The 20864-nt window shown below is 45.7% G+C and overlaps 2 protein-coding genes across 3 annotated transcripts in view; both read right to left on the bottom strand.

The window, feature by feature from the left end:
- Positions 1-4462: 4462 nt before the first annotated feature.
- VCPKMT (valosin containing protein lysine methyltransferase) lies at positions 4463-9015 on the bottom strand. 2 transcript variants are annotated; one of them, XM_030483021.1, is made up of 6 exons: positions 8789-9015; positions 8414-8524; positions 8129-8201; positions 7084-7203; positions 5475-5579; positions 4463-4912 (listed from the first exon to the last, which is right to left on the bottom strand). In XM_030483021.1, the coding sequence occupies exons 1-6, from the start codon at positions 8998-9000 to the stop codon at positions 4898-4900; spliced, it is 636 nt and encodes a 211-aa protein (XP_030338881.1). In that variant the 5' UTR covers positions 9001-9015; the 3' UTR covers positions 4463-4897. The 2 variants fall into 2 exon arrangements, 1 of the variants encoding a protein (XP_030338881.1); XR_003990968.1 differs by lacking the exon at positions 8789-9015 and having other exon boundaries at positions 7084-8201; positions 8425-8723.
- Positions 9016-11740: 2725 nt separating this feature from the next.
- SOS2 (SOS Ras/Rho guanine nucleotide exchange factor 2) overlaps positions 11741-20864 on the bottom strand; it is a 55930-nt gene continuing 46806 nt past the window's right edge. Inside the window, exons 17-23 of the mRNA XM_030483020.1 lie at positions 20285-20402; positions 19482-19654; positions 17564-17680; positions 15872-16133; positions 15308-15349; positions 14042-14151; positions 11741-13517 (exon numbers count right to left, since the gene is read on the bottom strand). Coding sequence (XP_030338880.1) covers positions 13008-13517; positions 14042-14151; positions 15308-15349; positions 15872-16133; positions 17564-17680; positions 19482-19654; positions 20285-20402 — 1332 coding nt within the window. The 3' untranslated portion in view covers positions 11741-13007. The remainder of the gene's footprint in view (positions 13518-14041; positions 14152-15307; positions 15350-15871; positions 16134-17563; positions 17681-19481; positions 19655-20284; positions 20403-20864) is intronic.

Genomic DNA, 20864 nt, shown 5'->3' with positions numbered 1-20864 from the left:
GCCTGCACTTCCCAGCCGGCACTGGCAGGGTACCAGGAACCACATCCCAGCTCAGCAAGAGGCGTCTCCAGCCCAGCTGCTTGCCGAGATGTCCCCACCTCCCTCCTGCCGTTTTCTCCCTTACACGGCCTTTTCCTTTTTGTAAAATAAAATAAAGAACCAAAGCAAACTCGGAAATACAAGAGGAATAAAGAAATAAGCAAGCCGAAGCAGGAGCCCTGAATTGCCACCCATTCCGCATCACCCCAGCAAGCCCTCAGCTGCCCCCACATCCCACATGAGAGCTCCTGGGGGCAGAAATTATTGGCACACACTAATTATAGGCATGAAGATGGAGGTGCTGCTTGTGGGCCACACAGCCACAGCACATGGGTCTCACAGCTCCCAGTGACAGGAGAAACCTCCCATGGCAAACCTCAGCCATCCATCCCAAAGAGCAGTGAGAAGCACCTTCCAGAAATGTCTCAGAAGGCCAAGAAAACATTAGCCAGATTTGCAGCCACCCTTTCTCTCTGTTCATTGGCATCTTCCTTCCCATGGGACAGTGGCTGGGAGGAGGAGATCCTAAAAAGAGGCCACTGAACTTGCATGCCAGCATGGACCACCTGCACCATCACCCTACTGAGGTCCTGGGTCACTCCCCAGGGCTGGCAGCACCAGAACACTCAGACTTATGGCTGAAAACCACAGCTGTGCACCAGCGTAGGAACAGGTACTCGATGGCCTCTGTTGAAAAAAACCTCACTGGTTGCTCAGCAGCAGAAAATGCACTTTCTTTTTTCGTTTCAGGATGTGAAAGGAGGTAACTGCTGGACCACAGCTTCCCCGCCCCTGGCGGCACAGGGCATTGCACTGGCAGCAAGCCCTTGGCAGATTGAACCAACACCTTTTCAGGAGGTGGAGAGAGGCGAAGGCTGCGATCCCGCTCCCTGCATCCCACATGCCATCAACCACCAAAGTGCACAGTGCCAATGGAACCCTCCCCTGCCGCCCATGGGATTGTGCCTTCAGTGTGTGCCTGGTCAAGGAGCCAGACTGGCATCACTGAGGAGCACCCTTGGCTCAGGCTGGCAAAGCACTTGGGGATTGAAATGCTGCTAATGAGGCTCGCAGTTTCCAGCTGCCTCCTCCCTACCGGCATCACGGTCACCCACTGGTTCTGTGCCTGCCACAGTCCCCAGGCAGCCTTGCCCAGCTCTTTAGCAGAAAATAGACCAAATTGCTAAGTTTGGTTTGGTTTTTGTTTGTTTGGTTTGTCTTTTCCCAGGCAGGGCATGTGTAAACTGGGATCCTCTGCTCCTCATCTCCCTCCTTCAGCTGGGCACATTCACCTCTCAGGGACCCAGAGGTGCACGTGGGGATTGGAGTCCCCACAGGTAATCTCCCATTGCCAAGCGGGCAAGTTGTGGCGTTGCTGTGCCGTTTGCAGCAGCTCCTCAGCGGAGGCTCAGGAAATGGCACAACGGCAGCGACCAGCCGCAGGCTCAGGGGCATCTGCTCCCTCTAAATGAACCAGAGGCACAGTTTAACTGAGCCATTTGCCCATTTAACAAGACTCGCTGCAGCCAGTGGAAGCAAGAGCAGATCCGCCGTAATAAAAAGCCTTTTCTACCACTATCTCTTAACGCTGCAGGCAACAAGTATCATTTTCTAAGAGGAAAATCCATTTTTCCAGGATTACATGCCACAGAAAATGATCATACAGCTGCGGAGGAGAGACTTTCCCAAGCGAAGCCACCAGCCCCATGGGATGTGTGGTCACAGGCCCTGGCCTGATGCAGTCCCAACGGGCTCTGCAGCAGCGCCGGGGGACACATGGGAATCGCTTGTGGATGGCCAGATCCAGACACTGGCAGACTCTGCAGCAGCTGCCCTGTCCCCCATGCTTTTCCTAGGAAAGAATGAAAAATAATCACAGAGTGTCACGGGTGAATCTCCTGAGGTCCTGCAGGTTTCTGAGCTGTGTCGTGACTAATATTGCGACAAGAAGCCATCAGCGATTTATGCGGCTGGTGCTGAGCTAGCATTAAACACCATGCTCAATCCCTGACTGCATCCAGGCACCCTCGCTGTTGATCTAAATGGAAGTGAAAAGCTATGCCAGCTATTATAGCAAAGAGTAAGGAGCCCCACAAAGCCCCAGTGGGACCACAGGACAATGGCACTGCCATTTGCATCGCTGAGATACGGGCGCCACGAGAGGGACCACGCAGGAATGACCCACCCAAGGCTGCGGTCTGACCCCTGTGCCCGGTGATGCTGCCCCATGACCTGCATACCCCATGTAGCACGCTTGCCATCGTTCCAGCTGGTGTTAAAATTATTCCAGAAAATGATCCATTATTTGTGATATTTGGCAAATGCCCTGGTCTCCAAAATGTCTCCATCCATAACCAGTGGCACCAAACTGGCTCCCACACCTGCAGCACCAGGAGGTTTACTGGTCTCTCTTGTGTAATCAAATTGTGGCAAGGCGATGCAGAGGATGGGTACACAGCCGAGACACTGCAGCTTTGTCACTGCTGGCTCCTGCAGCAGCAAGCTTGGAGGTGGCTGCATGCCTGTTAGAGCCAGGGGAGGGATGAGCTCTCCTATGTAGAGAGCTGGGGCAGATTTGGGCTGGCATGGACAGGAGTTAGTTGTTCTCTGTTGTGCCTCAGGGGCAGAGCCCGGCACTGGCAAATGGCAAAGCCACACATGAGCACTGCCAAGCACCACAGCCAAACCTCACCGAAGAGGCCCCGGGTTTACGGGAGCAATGCCAACACATGCTCTCCCCAAGGGGACAGGGACAGGACAAAAAGCCAACAGCAACAAAGACGACTTGTGAGATGGCGAGAAGCAGGACCAGAACCTCCCTTGCATCCTGTTTTCCATGAGGATGAGCCTGCTCCTGGTTAAGAGCAGTGACCCCCATGTCATGGCAGCCACTGGCCCTACAGGCACACCCCAGCCCAGGAACTGCAGGAGGATCCCAACTCCCCTTCCAAAAGCCCTTTTTTCCCCTCAGAAAAGCAGCTGATTCATCTGTTGGCTGCAGGGACAAGATGCAGGGAGGCAGCAGCCGTCTGACCGCCCCTCCCCTGCTTAGCAGCGGTTTCCTCTCCACGGATGCAGCAGCAGCAGTTGGGTTTTACATCCCGCCTTGCAGCTGGTGCAGGCGGTGACAGGGAGATGGCGTAGGGGGTGATGGGACCCAGCCTTCCCCGCAAGGTCCCTCTCGCTCCACGACGTTCACAACTTGAGCACTACAGGCATGAAGTTGAGGGCACAGAGGAGCCGCCAGCAGCTGTGCGTGGAGAAGAGAAAAGCACAACTTCCTCCCTTTTTTCTTCTGAAAAGGAAGTGCTGAAATCGCACACTCGCAGAAAAAACTAAATTTTTCCGCCAGCACCACACCCGCGGGTAATGCTGCTCCCCCTGCTCACACCAGACCCCAAGGAGGGCACCATGCTGCCTGGCAGGATGTCATCCCTTTGAGGCTCTGGCACATCATCCCTGCCACCACTGGCATTCCAGCCCAGCTCCAAGCCAAGCAACTCTGCTCTCCCCTCCCAGGGGTCTGCGGTCAGCAAAGAGGCTGCCCTGCAGGAAAATGTCCCCAGAACACAGCACAGTTCTCACACTGTCCTTACAGTGTACCTCTGGACAACTCTCTGGAACTAGAGTTTCCAGCAGGGAAGCCATGCTGGCATAAACACACCAGTAAATATCTTCCTGCAGGCCACTGGTTAATTAAGGAGCTCTTCTCATAACAAGTTAACAAATAACGTGTGCGGTTACGACAAATTACACTCTTGCTTTGCCATGCATTCACTAATCATCACTGCTGTGCTTTGCAAGCCAGGACAGTGTTTTATGAAGAGTGAACTCTGCAAGGAACTGGAGATAACAGGAGCCTGAGCTCAGGGCAAGTTCAGAAAGCACCAGCGTGCCTGCAAACAAAGCTCCCCCCAAACCAACAGCCAAGGTTTTGAGAAAATCCAGCAGATTTAGCTTCAATACTCGGGTCTCTGCAGTAGGGACCACTCATGCTGTGCACAGCGACAATGAGGAACTGTAACAGGCCGTTTACAATCCACATTGAGCAGCATCTTTGTCACAGCAGACCTGCCTTCCCAGCGCTGTGGGACGGCGCCAGCAGCCACAGCTGCTTCCACTACAGAGCAGAAGTGAGATTTCTTTTGAAATTAAGTCTCAAAGCCATCACTGCGCAGGAGGCAGCTTGGTGAGGAATAGCAGCAGCAATAACAAACCTGCTCACCAGAATCATCTGAAGGTGTCAAACTTTTAACGCTGCAGATTCTTACACCAGAAAAGCACACATGAAATGAAAAGGCAGAGCAATTTTGCACAGGGACCATCTGCGTGGTCTATCTGTGCAGTGTCCACCACCATGACAGTCCCAGCAAGACTCCCAGGACATCTGCAATGCCAGAACACCACAGAAACCACCATCCGACCCATTTCAAGTGCAAAAGGTTTATTGACTGGCTGTGTGACTGAGCCTGCTCGAGAGTTTCCTCCTTGCGGTGACTTAAGCAGTGTCCTTGGATCCGCTTCGTGAGCTCCTGGTAAGCCACCCGCTGCTCCAACAAGCAGAGGTAACCAGAACACACGCCCAGCGCCGCTCTGGGTGAAGCCCTGCTTCTGTTTCCGCCTTCCTCAGCCTGCAGACATGAGCAGCTCACATCTGTCCTCTTGGAAGGCACTATCAGTGGGTCTAGTCTAGTAAGCCCACTTCTTCTGCTGTCTCATGCCAAGTCCACCACCAAGAAGCCGTTTTTAGTAGATGAGTCACAAACCACACTGGAGACAGTCTCTTTGTGGCGTTATTCTATACCCTCTTCTCCAGAGCTCTACCAGCTGCCAGAGACAGATACTGTGGTCAAAGATCTCATGATGGAATATTCTATGAAGAGACAATAAAAAAAAAAGATGGATTTTTAAGCAGCCCGTTTTTGTTCAAGCACTGGACTCACATGGTGTGTCAGCAGAACATGCAAAGTATTTTCTTCATGCATAACCGCTTCATCAATTAAACAAAAACCGATCTAATGAACACTGACAGGTGCCAAGTACCACCTCTAGAGACTGGTTTTGGGTAGACGCTCTACAGCGGAGCACACTGCACTAAAAGCAGCAGTGGGCATATTACTTTTATTACTTTGGTGCCTCCAAACTCCAGTTTTGAGATCCCACCTCGCTACAGCATGGAAGCAGAAGAGAAAGTCAGCGTGCATCTCAAAGATGGTCCTGCTGAAGACAGAGGCTGGCACCTGGCAGAACGCTGGGTTTCAGAACAAAGGAGCCCCTTTGTCCCAGCACAGTTCTGGTCTGCAGTTTCGCAGGGTCCCTAATGGTATTTCACAGTCAGTTCAGAGCTTCACCCCTGGAACGCTCACACCATGCCAAGTAAACAGCAGCTCTGCAGATTCCTGGCAGCATTCACTGTGCCAGTTAAGTAAACTTACAGTTTGCTTCCTGTGGATATTCATGATGTGAATGTCTTCGCTGCGATACTCCTCATCGTGCTTATCCAGGGGAATTTTTTCCAGCTCGAAGTCCAACTGAAGCAGCTGGTTATCAGAGAACACACAAAACAATTCAGATGATACCTACTGCCTTGTTGAACTAAGCACGTTCAGTTAAAGAGGTCCAATACACCTGCACGATGGCAAGGAGCCTTCGGAGGCTGGAACCACTACGCTCAGACCATTCCACTAAAGGCCTCCAGAAACATGCAAGCCATTTTCCCATTGTGCAGCACGTTCACTCTTGTTTAACTAGTCCAGTGCCAACTCAAAGCTACAGACACCCTGCAACATCTAAGAAAAATCTAAAAGCTCATGATAAAACGTTTTGCTTCCTCCAGTCTGCAAAGCGCTAAGCCAAACCACAGCATCTGCCTCTGCCAACATCCTCAACTGGAGGAGAGGGAGGGAAAAAAAGGCTAAAAAACCTGAGTGTCAACTCTGCAGTGTGCTTAGATTAACTTGGCTGAACTCTGGCAGGCTAAGGAATGAAATAAATTACAAGAAAGCATCCATCATCCAGAAACACCTACACCTATTGTATTCATTGTGGGAGCAGCACCTCCTCCGAGCTGATCTCAATTACAGCAACCCTCCTCACAGTCAGTTTGAGGCATGGATGATTATCAAAGAGGTGCTGTTAGTAATACGTGCAAATCACCCTGGAATCCTTGCCCTTCCCCTTTTTGTAGTAGTAGTATTACTATGTATAACCCAGTACTCCTGCACAAGGGCTGCTTTTCCACAGACTTCACAGGTGGAGTGCAGAATTAAATCCTGCACTGACCACCATCCCCACAACCTTAGGAGGTATTCAGCTGTTAACTTACCCGCATGGAAGATACAGCTGGACCATTTAATTATATCACCTATTAATACTCTCTCAGGAAAGGGAGAAAATCTTTTCCAGAGCAGCTATACTGCTTAGCAGAGTCCTGAGTTCCTGAGTGACTCTGGAACACTTTACCTGTATTTTTCCCTCTGCTTTCAATGGAACATGCCAAAAGAAAATAAATTTTTACAGACTAATTTTTAATGGTCCCAATAACCTCTGGTAACATCAAGACAACCACTGCAGAAAGAAGGCAGCAACCACCCGCTAGTTCACTTGCTCCAACAAAAATGATTGTTTCGATTTTGACAGGTATTGCCTCACGTATGGTGGCCCTTTTGCAGATCTGGAAGGTATCACGAGCTAGAGATGCTTTTAACAAGCTATGCAAGTCTGGCTGCCTGGATCAAAAACATCAGTGCAGTTAAGATTAGTAAGGCAAGAAGGGTTAGCTCAATCTTTTAAGGGAAGGAAAGCTCAGTAAGTATCTAGAAAGTTTCTACTGGTAAGTTGGACAATAACTTCAAGAGTCACCATCCGAATTTCCTACTCCACCTCAAGACAAACATGTCTCTCCTGCTATAAACTCCACTTTGTGCAGTCAACTTGAATCTGTACATGTAGGAACTGCCATTGATGTTCAGCTTATCCAATACAAAGACCTCCTGTGTCCAAGCTATCTCCCCAGTGTTCAAAAAGCACGTTAAAAACACTTACCTCAAAGTATTTTCTCTCAATTTCAGGATTCTTTCCCATAGTCCTCTGTTCGTAACAGCACAAGACACACGTATCAGGGCCAGTAAGATCTTTCAGCGTCTTCAGTAATGGTTCTAATGACTGCCCAAACGAGGTTAAGTATTTCACACTTAGATTTCAAGTTCATTTTACTGTCTCTAACTAGAGAAAGTGTTCACCCAAGAGAGAACTTTCCAGTTTTGCTTTTCAGGGAGTTATTTTTAGTACTTTAACTGGGACAAAAAGAACATGGGGGCAAGCTGAAAAGCAGAGGAGAAAGGGAGACTGCACAGGAGGAGTTTCACAGACTGACCAAGAGAACTGAACTAGCATGAAAGCCAAAACCATCCCACACTGCCGAGTGGGTTATTTCCTCAAGGCACACAACAATGCCTATTTCTTGACATGTTTCAATAGTGGAAGTTTTCTCAACTGTTCTTGAAACATGGCTCAGATCCAGCCCTACATTACAGAAATGGGACCAACGTGCAGAGAGCCAGTAGTAACACCACTGAAAGGGCACTGGGACATTGGGGTTTTCAGGTCTTTTCCCTTTTCTTGCAAGTTCTGTTAGCTCTCTATGCACATCCTATATTGCTCCAGCTAAGGAGATGGAGCAGACTACAACAGCCGCTTAGCTGGAGCATGATGTCTCCTTTTGCCTTCCCAAGGGAAACATGAGGAGAACCCAACAGTGCAGATGCAGCACTTTTTAACTTCACTTACCAATACTTTAAACAGTTCACAACTACCAGTCACAATGTTTTCCTTCACACTTCACTCCCAGTGTTAAAAAAAGGGGAAGGCACAAATATTGTTTATTTTCTTTTTTTTTAAGCAAAGTCTCCGTTTGAATTTCCAATGACTTTGAATCTCTTAAAAATGCCTTTTCCAGACTTGTTCTATGTATTCTTCTAACCACAGGGATCAAGATGCAAGCACAATAGTGATGTGAACACTTCTCAGACTGAACTCATGCCCTTCCCAAGGAAATTTTCTACAGGGGTTTTGCCAAGTCCTCATTTACCTCCTCATAGTAAATACAATCAGCCATTAGTATATAATCTGGAGGAGGCTGAAATTCTGTTACATCTTCACCCCTAAAAAGTAGAAAGAAAATAAAAAGGTGAAAACAAGCTTCGGAAATGATGCAACATATACTACTACATGACTGAACGTGAAGTTTACTACTACGTTCTTATACCCAGCTCCCCTTTCACAGCAGTGTTTCCAAGTATATTTGGTAATTTAACAAAGCAAGAGCAGGCGCCCTGTTAAAGCTGAACAGAAACATTAAAAGGATCATACAAACCATTTCAGTACCTTGGCTCGGACTGACCCTGTGACCAGATGTTTGTTGTTCTCTATATTAACCATCAACAGCTCCTGCAGCTCCTCAAGGTCGGTAACTGTCACGTCTGCCCTGTAACACACATACACACGCACACGGTTAGGGCCCGGCCCCTCGCCACAGCGCGCACACACACAAAACACGCGGGTTTTGCGAGAATTTAGACGATTTCACGCAGGTAACACAATAAAGCGGGGTAAGAGGCAGGCAAACAGGCAGGAGGGACCTGCCCCCTCCCGGCAGCCAGCGCTGTCCCCGCTTCGCCCTCGCCCAAGCCAGCGGGGACCGGAGCGGAGCGGCCGCAGCCGCTCGCAGCCCCCAGCCGGCGCCGCTCACCCCAACGTCGCCGCCATGATGCCAACGGCGCCGGTGCCGGCGCCCAGCTCGAGGACGTGGCGGCGGGCGAGGGGGCAGGCGCCGGTCTCCAGGAACTTGGCGAGCACCAGCGCGGCGTCCCACACGACGCAGCCCACGCCGCCCGCCGCCCGCTGCTCCAGCCGCAGCGCCGGCCCGCCCCGCCGCTCCAGCTCCCGCACGAAGCCCGCCATGACCGCGGCACTGAGGCGGCGCGGACCCGCCTCTCGGGGCCGCCCCGCGCGCGCCGCTCACGCCGCCGCGGCGAGAGGAAATGGCGGCTCTTCCCAGCCCTGGCGACCCGGCGGCGCCTGCCAGGGGCTCGGCGGGGCCGCGCTGCCGTCCCTCCGCCCGCACGGGCAGCTGCGCCCCTCGAGTAGCACGGGTCCCTATGGTGTACATGGCACACCGTGCGAACCGCTGCCCACCCCACCCCCCCAGTCTCCTGTACGTTGACTGTTAATTACATGAAAGCATACCCTACATTACCCTTGTTTGACAGAAAAAGGCACTTTTACTGTTTACTTGCCACGCAGTCAGACTTCCCTCAGAGGTGAGAAACCTGCGTTTGGAACCGCATGCAGGAGCTCCCCTGGCCGTCAGTCAGACCTTCCTGATGTAGCCCATAAGACTAGTGATGAAAAGGTGACATGAGCAATCTGGTCTAGTAGAAGGTGTTCTTCCGTGGGGCATAGGGGTTGGAACTTGGATGACCTTGAAGGTCCCTTCCGACCTGAACCATTCTGTGATTCTATGATGAAAGTCCAGCCAGTGGAAAGAGCTGTTAAGAAAATTTGCCACGTGTGAACTGGCTGAAAACACACAGGGAGTCGAAAGCAACTTCACAAGCTGTTCAGTGCAGCCTGCAAGCACTGTGGGCATATAGTACCACTACAGCCAGGGGATTGCTAGAAATCACAGGGGTTGTAGACCCTCACCCCACATTTAAGCTTACCAAATGGTTTTTAAAAGGCAGCTGACTGTGAACTGACAACACATCAACATTTTTAATTGTAAAGGCTTTTGATTTTTTCCTTGGACATGTTTATTACTTCTTAGCATTTCTTAGTAATGTTCGCTCCCCCAGGGAGGAGTTGCTGCGGTTGCTAGGGATTCGAAATTGTATATTCAGACTTCAGGGTATTTCTGAATATTGTAGTAAATCTAGGAAGAAAAAAACCCCACCACAAACCAAATGAACCAACCAACCAAAAAAACCCAAAACCAAAAAAAACCCCCCAAACCCCAAACAAACAACGGAACCCCCCCAAAAATAAAAACAAACCCACACACCAAAACCAACCCCCAAACCAAACACCCCCCCAGAAAGCCCCCAAACAAACAAAAATAAATAAAGTATGGTTCCTTTTGTCCCTTTTTGGTTTTGATCTGCTACAGCGATGTCATAGAACCCAAAGAAGTTAATCTGAGCAGGGGGAAATGCTAAAAATCAGTAACTCAACACAGGATCACTGGAAACATCTTTCTGGATGAGAAAGATGTTTCTTTTACTATTAATTGCCATCACCTTCCATCTCTTTATCTGCACTTTTCTGAGGGAACTGCCTTTTCCCACACAAGCCAACTTCAAACCCAGCAATTTCATATTTTTCCCCCTCTAGCATTTCCACCCCCCTCCCCCTTTTATCTACCCCTCTAATTATGCAGCAACTGAAATGTTAATTTATTGCTCTCTTGGCATTCCCTCGAACCACACTGGTGGGAATCTGGCTGCATTGAACTGCTTCCAGAGACAGTAACTTTGGGAACGTGTTGCTGTACCCACTGTATTTCATGCCACTGGCATCGCTGCTGCTGCCCTGCCTTAGAATGGTTATTTGTATTTTGCAGCTCCTGTTATGCTTGGAGGACAGTTTAATTGTGTGGTAAGTTATCCATAAACAAGGTCCCTTTTATGAATCATCCTGTGATTTATGTACTTTAGGTAAACTCCAGAGCTGGCCCTGTAGAATCACGTTTCATGCATGGGAAATGCGGCTAGGAACATTTAGCTGCTGCTTTCTAGCATAAGTATCTCATGTTTTCACATTATTGCCCCCATTGGGAGATCAAATTTAAGAGGTTCCTGCTCTCCCCTCATCCTTCTGGAGCTTTACTGTCCCAGCACTATTGATCAGTTGTGGGTGGTGATGCTTTAGGCCCAGCCTGCAGAAAAACCCACAGGATCTTCACCGCACATAATTTTACCACCAGATACTAATAGAAGACTGACTTACAAGAAGTTACAAGCTCAGTTTTTACTGCAGAGGAAAGGCCACAATCAAGGCATCGTCCGTTTCCTGCCTGCATTCCCAGTTCATGCATCTCAAATTTGGGACTTCCTCAATGTTATTTTTGTGAAGTGAAGCAGCTCTCCTTTATAAAGTGCCTTCTGCCCCTTGCACGAGTAGATTCTTCCCCTCCTCTCTTCCTCAGGAAAGGAGCATGAAGGGGACAGGCAGTAGAAGACTGTCCAAGAGGCAGATGGCAAATGCATCTTCCCAGGAGAAGAAAATTAGCACCTCTTCCAGGTATATCACCTCTCCTTTTCTGGGAAATTCCCAAGACAGTGGGAGCAATATAGGCAGGACGATGAAAAGCCAGAGTGTGACTTGGAAGTCTGAGCTGCTGCAGATCCCACCACAGTGCTCTTCCTCTAGTCAGGAGCTCGAAAAAATGGGAACCATTTCTGCACCTAGAGCAGCCAAAGTATCCAATGGGCTAGCAGGTGGAAGGAAAGGTTCAGCTCCCAGGGATCTGTTGTGTGTTGGGCTCAACCTCCTCAAAGCTTTCCTGAGAGCCCAACTGCCAACGGAAGGACACCCAAAGTGGAGAACAGCAGCATGAAAAATTGGGGGCATTCTATACTGCCAAAAAGTTGCTAAATGTAATTCCCGACCTTGTCCTCAGAAGGAACACGCACTGCTCAAGCTCTTAAAAATTAAGACTGGGGTGATTTATTAATCTTGTTAAGAACTCTGATACAAAGCACAGTAAAAGGCCACAGACCAGTAAATTAAATGTGGCTTCTGGCCACTTTATAAATGCTGCTACCGTACTACCAGTAAAACAGACTCACTCTCACACCAGTTCAAACAAGTAGTTCAACTGGCAAATAAAAGTTCCATTCACTTATCAGTTTAAAAAGTTTAATAAAGCTTTAAGTGTTTGCTGGTTTAAATGCTACCAATTTCCAAAATGGATTCACGATTAAGTTAAGTGAGATTTAAAGGAAGTTATTAGGTTTGGAAGGCAAGACTGTTCCTAAGCCAGAGAAACACTTCTGACCGTAAAAGATTGCAGGAGTAGCAGACTCTATGATAGGCCTCAAGTCACTTAAATTTATACAGGTTATTAGCATTATCTGTAAATATACAATATAAACAATCGTACATACATGGCATATAGCTTTGTTCTCCAGAACAGTAGACAACTCTTTAGCTTAAGACATCTTCGCCTACCAAAACAAAAAGGCACATCTGAACAAGATGCATGCTAAGTACTAGGGATCCTTTCCAATAATCCAAGACAGGTAGTCAGTCCTTGTTCAGCCTTTCTCAAAATAATCAAGACCAACTGAGTATTTTGGTATTTAGATTTCAACCTGTTTTGTTTTTGTCTTCAGCAGCAAATCAATGGCAATTAAGACATGGCATTAAAATATTTGAGAACAGTAGCTGTCACTCACGAACCTCCAAGCTTACATGAAGTTAGAAGACAAGTGGCTGGAGGTTTAAAATCAGTAACGCTGTGTGTCCTCATGTTGTGTCATCATCCCACTGCTCTTTTCTTAATTTAAAACAAACAAAAAAAAGGCCACTAGTGCTCAAATTTGAAGAAATTCCACAGATGCACCTTTTTTTTTTTGGCTCAGTGCAATTAAATGATGTCAGTTTCAATTCATTTAGTGTAGTTTACAGTGCAAAAGATCTATTTTTTATACTGGCATGACTGTCGGCACTGAGGATGTGAAACAAGGCAATGCTGCTGACCACCTGAGGGTAATGCTGTTGAACAGACAGAGGCTAGAGCATGTGTAGTCTTATTTTTCCAATTTAAACCTTTTTTTTTTTTTGTTTTTTGATCAGCAGCACTTTAAGAGCATAATTTGTGAAAGTACTAAAATACACTGCCTTTTTTGAATAAATAAAAAGGAACTTTACAAATACTATTCCAGTGTCAATGACTACTATGGCTAAGGTCATTGAGGAGTTTCAGCATTTTCCAGCAAAGACAGTCTGTGCAAAGGAGGGTGGGAGAGCTCCCTTTTGTAAGTCTTTGGTGGCAGTTTTGGTAACTGAGGGCTTGAATTGTGCCGGGGTGGGACGGGGGGCACAGGCGGGTGAACCAGGTTGTTGTGACTCGCGCTGATCACGCAGCAGCGGCGCAGGACCCTGGGAGAGGGCGTGCTGGGAGGAGTGCCGGGAGAGCTGGGGCCTGTGCTCGCCTCCCTGAACCAGTCGGGATCTCTGTGTAAGCGTCCCACCGGCGGCGGCTGCAGGTTGAGAGGGCAGTTGATGAAGTGTTCAGGCGGCCGGAGTGGTACCGGTGGTGGAGTATCAGGAAGAGGGTCCCGGGGCGGTGGAGGAGGAGGACTGTGCAGTGGCTGGTCAAGGGGGTTAGTGTAAGCAGGAGCACGAGGCTGTATCTTTGGAGGTGGTGGCTGCCGAGGTGGAATTGCTGGAGGATCGTCATCCAACTTTAAACTTCCCTACAACATTACAGAGAAGAAATGCAGATGTTTAAATAAAGAGCAGATCTTCTGACAGATGCAGAATTCTCTTGACATCTGCTATGGGTGCTCTCAGAAACACGACACTGGCATAGCTCTACCTTTAAGCTGGATACAACCTAAAGGAGCTAGCAGAGTTTGGACACTGGGAATCTGAAACTTTAAAAGGACAACTGCATTTGGATGTCTTTTAGACTAATGAAGTCCTGTTTGGCTAGATGGTTGGGCTCGATCATAGATTCATAGAATGGTTTGGGTTCGAAGGGACCTTAAAGACCATCTTAAAGACCTTAAAGTCCTACTAGGGGCAGGGATACCTCCCACTAGACCAGGTTGCCCAAAGCCCATCCAAACCTGGCCTTGAACACTTCCAGGGATGGGGCAGCCACACCTTCTCTGGGCACTTAAGGTCTTACGAACATAAAAGTCCTTTCCAACCTAAATGATTCCGTGATTCTAGATGTTCCCTGCTTTATTCTCAAAGTTACTCAATATAGAAATACCTTAGCATTAGAAGCATCCTGATCCAGCTTTTTTCGTGGAGGAAGTGGAGGAGGGTTTTGAGGCTCATCACTTAGTTTAGGAAAACTACCCCATGAGCTGAAGAAAGTCTCTGGAGAGAGAAAGGCAGATATTTTACTGCTTGTGCAATATCTGAGGAACATATGCTACAATATTGAGCCAAACTAGAAGCAACTGAAATAAGCTGATCTTTGTGCTCAGCAGCAACATGAACCATTAACTTCAGCTGGATGAAATTTCCCTTAATTTCTTCTGTCAGATATGCACCTCACAAAGTGATCTCCTATTTCCACTATCAAAGATACACATTGACATTTAGCAGGCAACACTAAAGGTCAGAAAAATTAAGTGAACTCTGAGTGAGCACTTAAATAACTTTCTCTGCAATCCTCTCTATATTGCGGAATCTAACCCGTTCACCACCGTGCCTGCAGTTTGCCCACAGGCCACTCTGGAGTGGAAGGTTTCTTCTCTCTGCCATATAGATACACGTTCAAATTCGGAAATTTAGAGGCTTCATTAACAGGTCTGCAACACTTCTAAAGCAGGAGAATTATACACTGAACCGCGCAGATGGTATTAACTCTTACAACATTTTAGGACATTTCTAGTCCTTCCTTTTTACAGAGGGGAAAAAAATCCTTGAAGTTAAGAAACAACACAACCTCCCAGCCTGTATATTTGTGACTTCAGTCACACCTTTGCTTTTCTCTTTGAAGTGCACAGAGCTCTGTATCAATACGAGGCACCTGTGCTCTCCAGTTTGAAATTTTAATCATATTCTGAAAAAGTCTATGCGCCCATGTAATAAGGGAGTAAAACGAGAAGCTGAGAACAGATGAATACAGGATATCCCTCACCGCTGTGGTTGGTACAAAAAGTACCTCATCTTTCCCAGCAACAGCACGGTTATTTTCACTAAGTGGTAATATGAAATTATCGAGTTGCTTCATTTGTAGCATTAGTTTTAAAAAAAAAAAATAAAGTCATCGAGGGCATTCAAAATAGCAGCAGAATCATGCTAGAGCCTGGGAAAAAAACAAAATAAAACTAAACCAGATGGTTTTTAGACTTTACATTTTTTACTGGACATTTGATCTAAAGCCTGTACAAAAAAAATCCTCAGATCCCTAATGAATACAGCCCCCATTTTCATCCCAGATTTCAGATTTTAATTCCCATTCAGTTATCCTGAAACCAGGAAAAGCAGAGAGAAATGAAACATTTAATAGCGTTATGGTACTCACTCGACTGTGGCAAACTGACGGGAGCAAAGATGCTGTTGTTTCCTGTTAAAGGAAAAATCAATTAAAGACTTTCCATACAGAAGAGCTGCACTACAGCATGTAATGTATGCTTTCAAGACTAAAGAGCTGCTCACAGCTACAAGCAAAGCTTGGGAGTGTATTGGTGCATCTGAACTAATAGTGTCATTTTTTAATCAGAACTGCATTTTGGAGGGAGTGCCCTGACCATCCCCAGTTCTGGCACTTCAGTTCACATCTCGAAACACACAGACTGGATTCCCTTCAAAGGAAATTAAATCAGAATCACTAGTGTGTGATCAGTCCACAGGACCACTCCCAAAACATGCACTGGTAGGGATGCCTGCTCCTCAGCACCTCTTGCCACGGATGTGCCATACATGGTAAAGCAGTAAATCACAGTCCACAAAACACTGACACAAGAACTTCACAGTCCACAACTAAGTCTGGAAACTTTTTTTTGGTAAAAGGCTGGCGTACACACCAATACATTTTGGAAGCCTGAGGGACGTTAACAACCATTATTAAAACATATTGCACATTTACCGTAAGAACTGTTGAGGTCAATGTCTAAAAAGACACTGAACTCTGAAGAAGCAGACACTGGTGGTGTAGACGGTGTGTTCGGTGAAGTTGGTGCCGATACTGTTGATTCATGCTCTGCCTCAGTGATTCTACTGAAACTTATCTTACTTGGCTCCTTTTCAAGTGGCAATGGATGACTTCTCAAGGTGCCAGAGGTGGAGCTGTGTCTGCCAGTATTGGGCCTTATCCCAGGAGACTTCAGGGGGTAGATTGTTTTTCTAGGCTGGAGAAAGTAAAGCTGGTTAGTACTGCTAACATTTCAGACAGCAAGATTGCCAAGTCTTTATGAGGTATTCAAAAAAGTACTTCTCAAATACACCTTAAAAAGTAGTACAGCCTCTCTACAATTGACTTGAGGTACAGTCTGTTGTTAACTATACAGCAGGAGTTTACTGAAAAGTTATGGATGCAGCTTAATAAATCTTTTTTCCCAGTTTAATAATTTTCTTTATTTTTTTTCCACAGCTACAAAGAGTCACGTTTCAGATGCATGCCAGTCGGGACAGAACATAGGGTAGAGCAACTCGCAGCCTTGGAGTGGAGAGAGTAATGTCAAGTGCCCCCAAAGACCTCCAGAAGAGCCTCATAACAGCACTGTAAGACGTGCTTTATGCTTGTACCTCAGGTCACCATGTGTCCAAGATCCAGGACACGCTCAGATGCCTGTTGACTACATCCTCCTGGTTAGTCAGAACAAAATTCTTACATACACACGTCACTGGTGCGAGTGAAACAAGACTCATTAGACTCAAGTGTAACACAGCACAGATCAAAGCTGATTCTTTCAAGATGAATTACGTTCCCATCCTATGGTGGTATGCATGACTCCACCACATTACAGTACCCAGAACTGGACTTTCCTGAAATTCCAGTAAGAATGTCTGGTTTGGAAATCACGAACTACAAAGAATTCATGCCCAGCTGCCCAAGACTGGCAGCATGGATATCTATTTTTAGACAGTACTTTAGAGAAATTACTGTCAGCAGCATTTTTGCAACAGTAATTTCTGTTGGGTTTTTTGCCACATTTATCATCTTACTCATTCCTCTAACAGGAGATTGCTAAAATGATTTCTATCTCTCTCAAAAATTAGAGATGTCCCCAGCTACTCTGCAGTACAATTACAATGTATAAAAGACAAGTGTTCTAGAGAATGACCTTTCTGCTTAAAAAAGAAGCCTGGGCTCCAGTAGCTATTTTTTAAAAAAAAACAAAATTGCTCCTCCTTTAAACTGAACTATATTTTGTTCAGCAACCAGGTTGCACCTTGTCAATTCAATTTTTGCAACAATGCAAAATATTTAGACAAAATAAAAACGGAAATTAACTTCTACTTGAAGAAAACACAATAATTATTCATAAAAAATGTATTTCAATCAATATTAACATTTTGTTAGATTTCTTGATACTGTGAAATGAGAAATCTTATCACATATTCTATCAAATAACTATATGGTTGGAACCACAAATTTAGATGGTAGTATTTTAGACTGCAGAAAAAAAATTTTCATCTGAAACGAGTGTTTTTAAAATAAGTTTTGCTGGAAAATCATCTCATGATTCTAAGGGAAATATATATGGCTTATTGATAGGTATTCTTTTTCATAGTGGCTAGTGGATTTTAACTGTTCAATTTGCAGGACAAGACTTACAAATCTAGGTGGTTGCTTGCAGTTCCGAGGTTCAATTTCTAATGACTTGTTGAAAAGATAATCTGTAAACTCTTTTTCTGGTATCTTCCCCATAGGGTTGAGGTTTTCAAAGAATTTCTAAATGAAACAAGCATCAATAATATTTTACAAATAAGCATATACACAGAATTTTAATGAAGTGCTTGTAATTCACTGATTAAAATTCTACCTTTGCATTATTATGAAGCTTATTTCCAGGAAAAACATAGGAAAACATTCCCTGAAATAAATACAAAACAATCCAATGCAAGAAACAAGGCTCCCAGTAAGTTTTCTGACATGAAAGAATGACTTTGTGCCAAATAACTAGGCATGGTAAACCTGTAAATTGTTTGCTAATGTTCTTGACTAGTGAATCGTGCAGAACACAGCAGTGTTAAGGGCTGTGCAACACATCCTGTGTGCTTGCCTTAACATCACAGGTCTGGGAAGGAGCAGAATACGATGATACAGTAGAGGAAGCAAAGGTTTTGCTATCGCCGTTTCTTAGAGGTGCTTTGGACGCGATCAATTAACTACAAAGAACAGGAAGGGACAGAGGACAAAAGCAGGAAGGTCAGAGGCAGGGACAGAGCGTGGCACTGGGGCACAAGGACTGGAGGGAAGGCATGGCTAGGACAGCACTGGCACTGAGGGCAGGACATGGGACAGGACAAAGCTCCCTGAATGCTTGACCACCCTGCACTAGCTGCTCCTGCTGCAGCGGGAGTCTCTGGGTGGTGACCTACAGCATTTCCATTTGTTCTTTATGCAGCACAAACGCTGCTGTCCCTTGAACTTAAGGTACTTCTTGGCTTATAAATACTCTAAATCTCCTAAAACCTTCCCAGACATATCCACAGCAATTGAACACAATGCAAATAGCATTTTAAACAGCAGTATTACTGCCCATTTAATTCTTCATGTAACAAACCTCTTTCTTGCTCCCTGCCTGCTCCTGCTCACTAGTGAGATTGAGAGCTGTCCACACAGCTTTTTGGAAAGGTTACAATTAGCCGTGCACTCAGGAAGCATGACTGGCACTTAAAGCTACTTTTTTTCAATCATTAGTACCTCCACATAAAAAATCCTGTCGTTACCTGGCTCTCACTGTTTCTGCATCTTCCTCTAAATTCCTTTATATTATCTGGGATTCACTAGTCTTTCTCTTGGGTAAGTAACCATTCAAGCATCCTCCCATTTCTGAAGATAATGCTAGCTGACACTGGCACCTCCGCATTTGCTTAGCTTCTGCCACGCTGCATGACCATTCATATTTGTGCTGAACTAGTGTGTAGTTACTGCTAGCAGGGTCAGGAGACTTTGGTCAGAGGTGTCATTACAGAATGTTTGTTTGAAGGACTAAACACACCAGGCACGTACAGAGGGTTTTGGGTTAAAGGCAACCAATTTTTCTTCAAAAAGTTCTGCTGTTTTAGTCAGTATGACTTATTCATTCTGTTTTGCTGCTAAGAAATCTCTGATACGACACTGCAGAACAATAACGGGATGAAGAAGACCCAGAACATGGGATCCAATTAAGCGAATCCCCACTTCTGGCTAGTCCCTTTGTGGTGGTACTTTGTTGTCAATCCAGCCTCTGTTCCCTCCCTCTTCTGATGGTCACTGTTGATGTGAGATTAGGTCTAGAACTAGAAGATTGTGAAGACAGGTTAGAAGCTGTGGCTGCCCCATCCCTGGCAGTGTTCAAGGCCAGGATGGATGGGGCCTGGAGCAACCTGGTCTAGTGGAAGGTGTCTCTGCCCATGGCAGGGGGTTGAAACTACTAAGGTCGCTTCCAACCCAAACCAATCTGTGATTCTATGATTATTTGCCAATTTTTTGTTGGTACAGTCTTTTCCCTCTCCTATTCCCAAACAGATATTTAATATTTGATTACCCGAATTTCTGGCTCTATCCGTAAACAGTAAGGCTGGTTTTGATACTGCTGAATTTCTCCTGTAATTTCAGCCACTTTTCTCCTCTTACTGAAGTTAATTAATTCTTTCCCTTGTCTTTTAAGGAAGTCAGGATTCCCTTCTTCTGTCTTCAAAATATTTGTTAGGTATATTCCTGATAAAGAGAGAAGTATTTGTTAAATTTAATTTTCATTCGAAGGCCTGATTTCATTCTTTCTAATGAATAATAAAAAAGTATGAACATAGGTAGACCATTCAACAGTTTATTAGCTGGCAAGAATGAACTGAGTCTGCATTTTACATGGGAGCAATATATTGAAATAAGATGCTTTATCTCCCTCCCGTGAGATCCAGAGTTTAGAAAAATGCATCTTCAGGTCATTGCCATAAAGAGATCACAAGTGTGGAGGCAGTGTTAAACAAAATAAGGGAATATTCATACCAATATAATACCAGTAATCCATATACTAAACTAGAAACATAAATATTATATAAAAGACACTGCATCTTTTACCTGATCTAGTGGAAGGTGTTCCTACCCACAGCAAGAAGGCTGGAAATAGGAGATCTTTAAGGTCCCTTCCAACCCATAGGACATTCCCTCCATAGACATTCTATGAAGTCTAAAAACATTACAAACCTCGGAAGCCAAAAGTCACACATACTACAGATTTTTCAGAGCTAATACAACCCTGAACACTTCAAGCAATATTAACACATCTGCATCAAACTCAACTTAAGCCCGACAATACACACAGTATCAACCTGCCCTGGCGTTACTTACCAAAGAAAGGCACACAGGGTGGATTGATTGACTTGAGCTTAGCTAGATACTTCTTGAAGTGATCTTGACTTAATTCTACTGCTTCATCCAAAACTCTTTTTTTCCTTTCCTGTAGCGCCTAAGTTGTCAAAGAAAAAAATCCAGGGATGCAAATCTCAATAGCACAGTTAGTTAGCAAAAACAAGGCAATTCCCTGGCTCTCTCAGCAAAACGTAGGAACTGAAATTCAGATTTGAATCATGAGGCTCCTGTAAACAGACTATTCGTTTGTCTGTCAACTTAGAAGCATAATCTTGGTCTTTATTAAAAATTAAACATGTAATTTTGAATTCAACTGAAAGGCCTCATATGCCTTTCAGAGACAAACAAAACACAAAACTTTTTATTCATGCTTCTTTTTCTATTTTAGTCAAGGGAGGCTTTGCTGCCAAATCCTAGGTGTTTCTTTTCCTCGGAACTGAAGAACAGAATTACTGCTTGTGTAGTAGCCTCTCTTCCTACTGTCCATTTAAACTGTTTCAGCAGCTACTTGTTTCTGCCTCTGATGTCTGAATTTTCTGAGACTTTCTCATCCAAGAGA

Source organism: Strigops habroptila, chromosome 4 (assembly GCF_004027225.2).
Source record: "Strigops habroptila isolate Jane chromosome 4, bStrHab1.2.pri, whole genome shotgun sequence".
Lineage (NCBI taxonomy): Eukaryota > Metazoa > Chordata > Aves > Psittaciformes > Psittacidae > Strigops > Strigops habroptila.
Note: the sequence above shows the minus strand (reverse complement) of the source record. Positions and strands in the feature narration are given on the sequence as shown.

What these genes read in the sequence shown, in the direction of transcription:
- VCPKMT (XM_030483021.1), bottom strand. Translation starts at nt 9,000, where the DNA reads ATGGCGGGCTTCGTGCGGGAGCTGGAGCGGCGGGGCGGGCCGGCGCTG. An exon ending in ATCATGGCGGCGACGTTGGG is followed by an intron (nt 8,525 to 8,788) that starts GTGAGCGGCGCC and finishes TGTGTGTTACAG; the next exon opens with GGCAGACGTGACAGTTACCG. An exon ending in ATTGTATTTACTATGAGGAG is followed by an intron (nt 7,204 to 8,128) that starts GTAAATGAGGAC and finishes TCGTTTGGGCAG; the next exon opens with TCATTAGAACCATTACTGAA.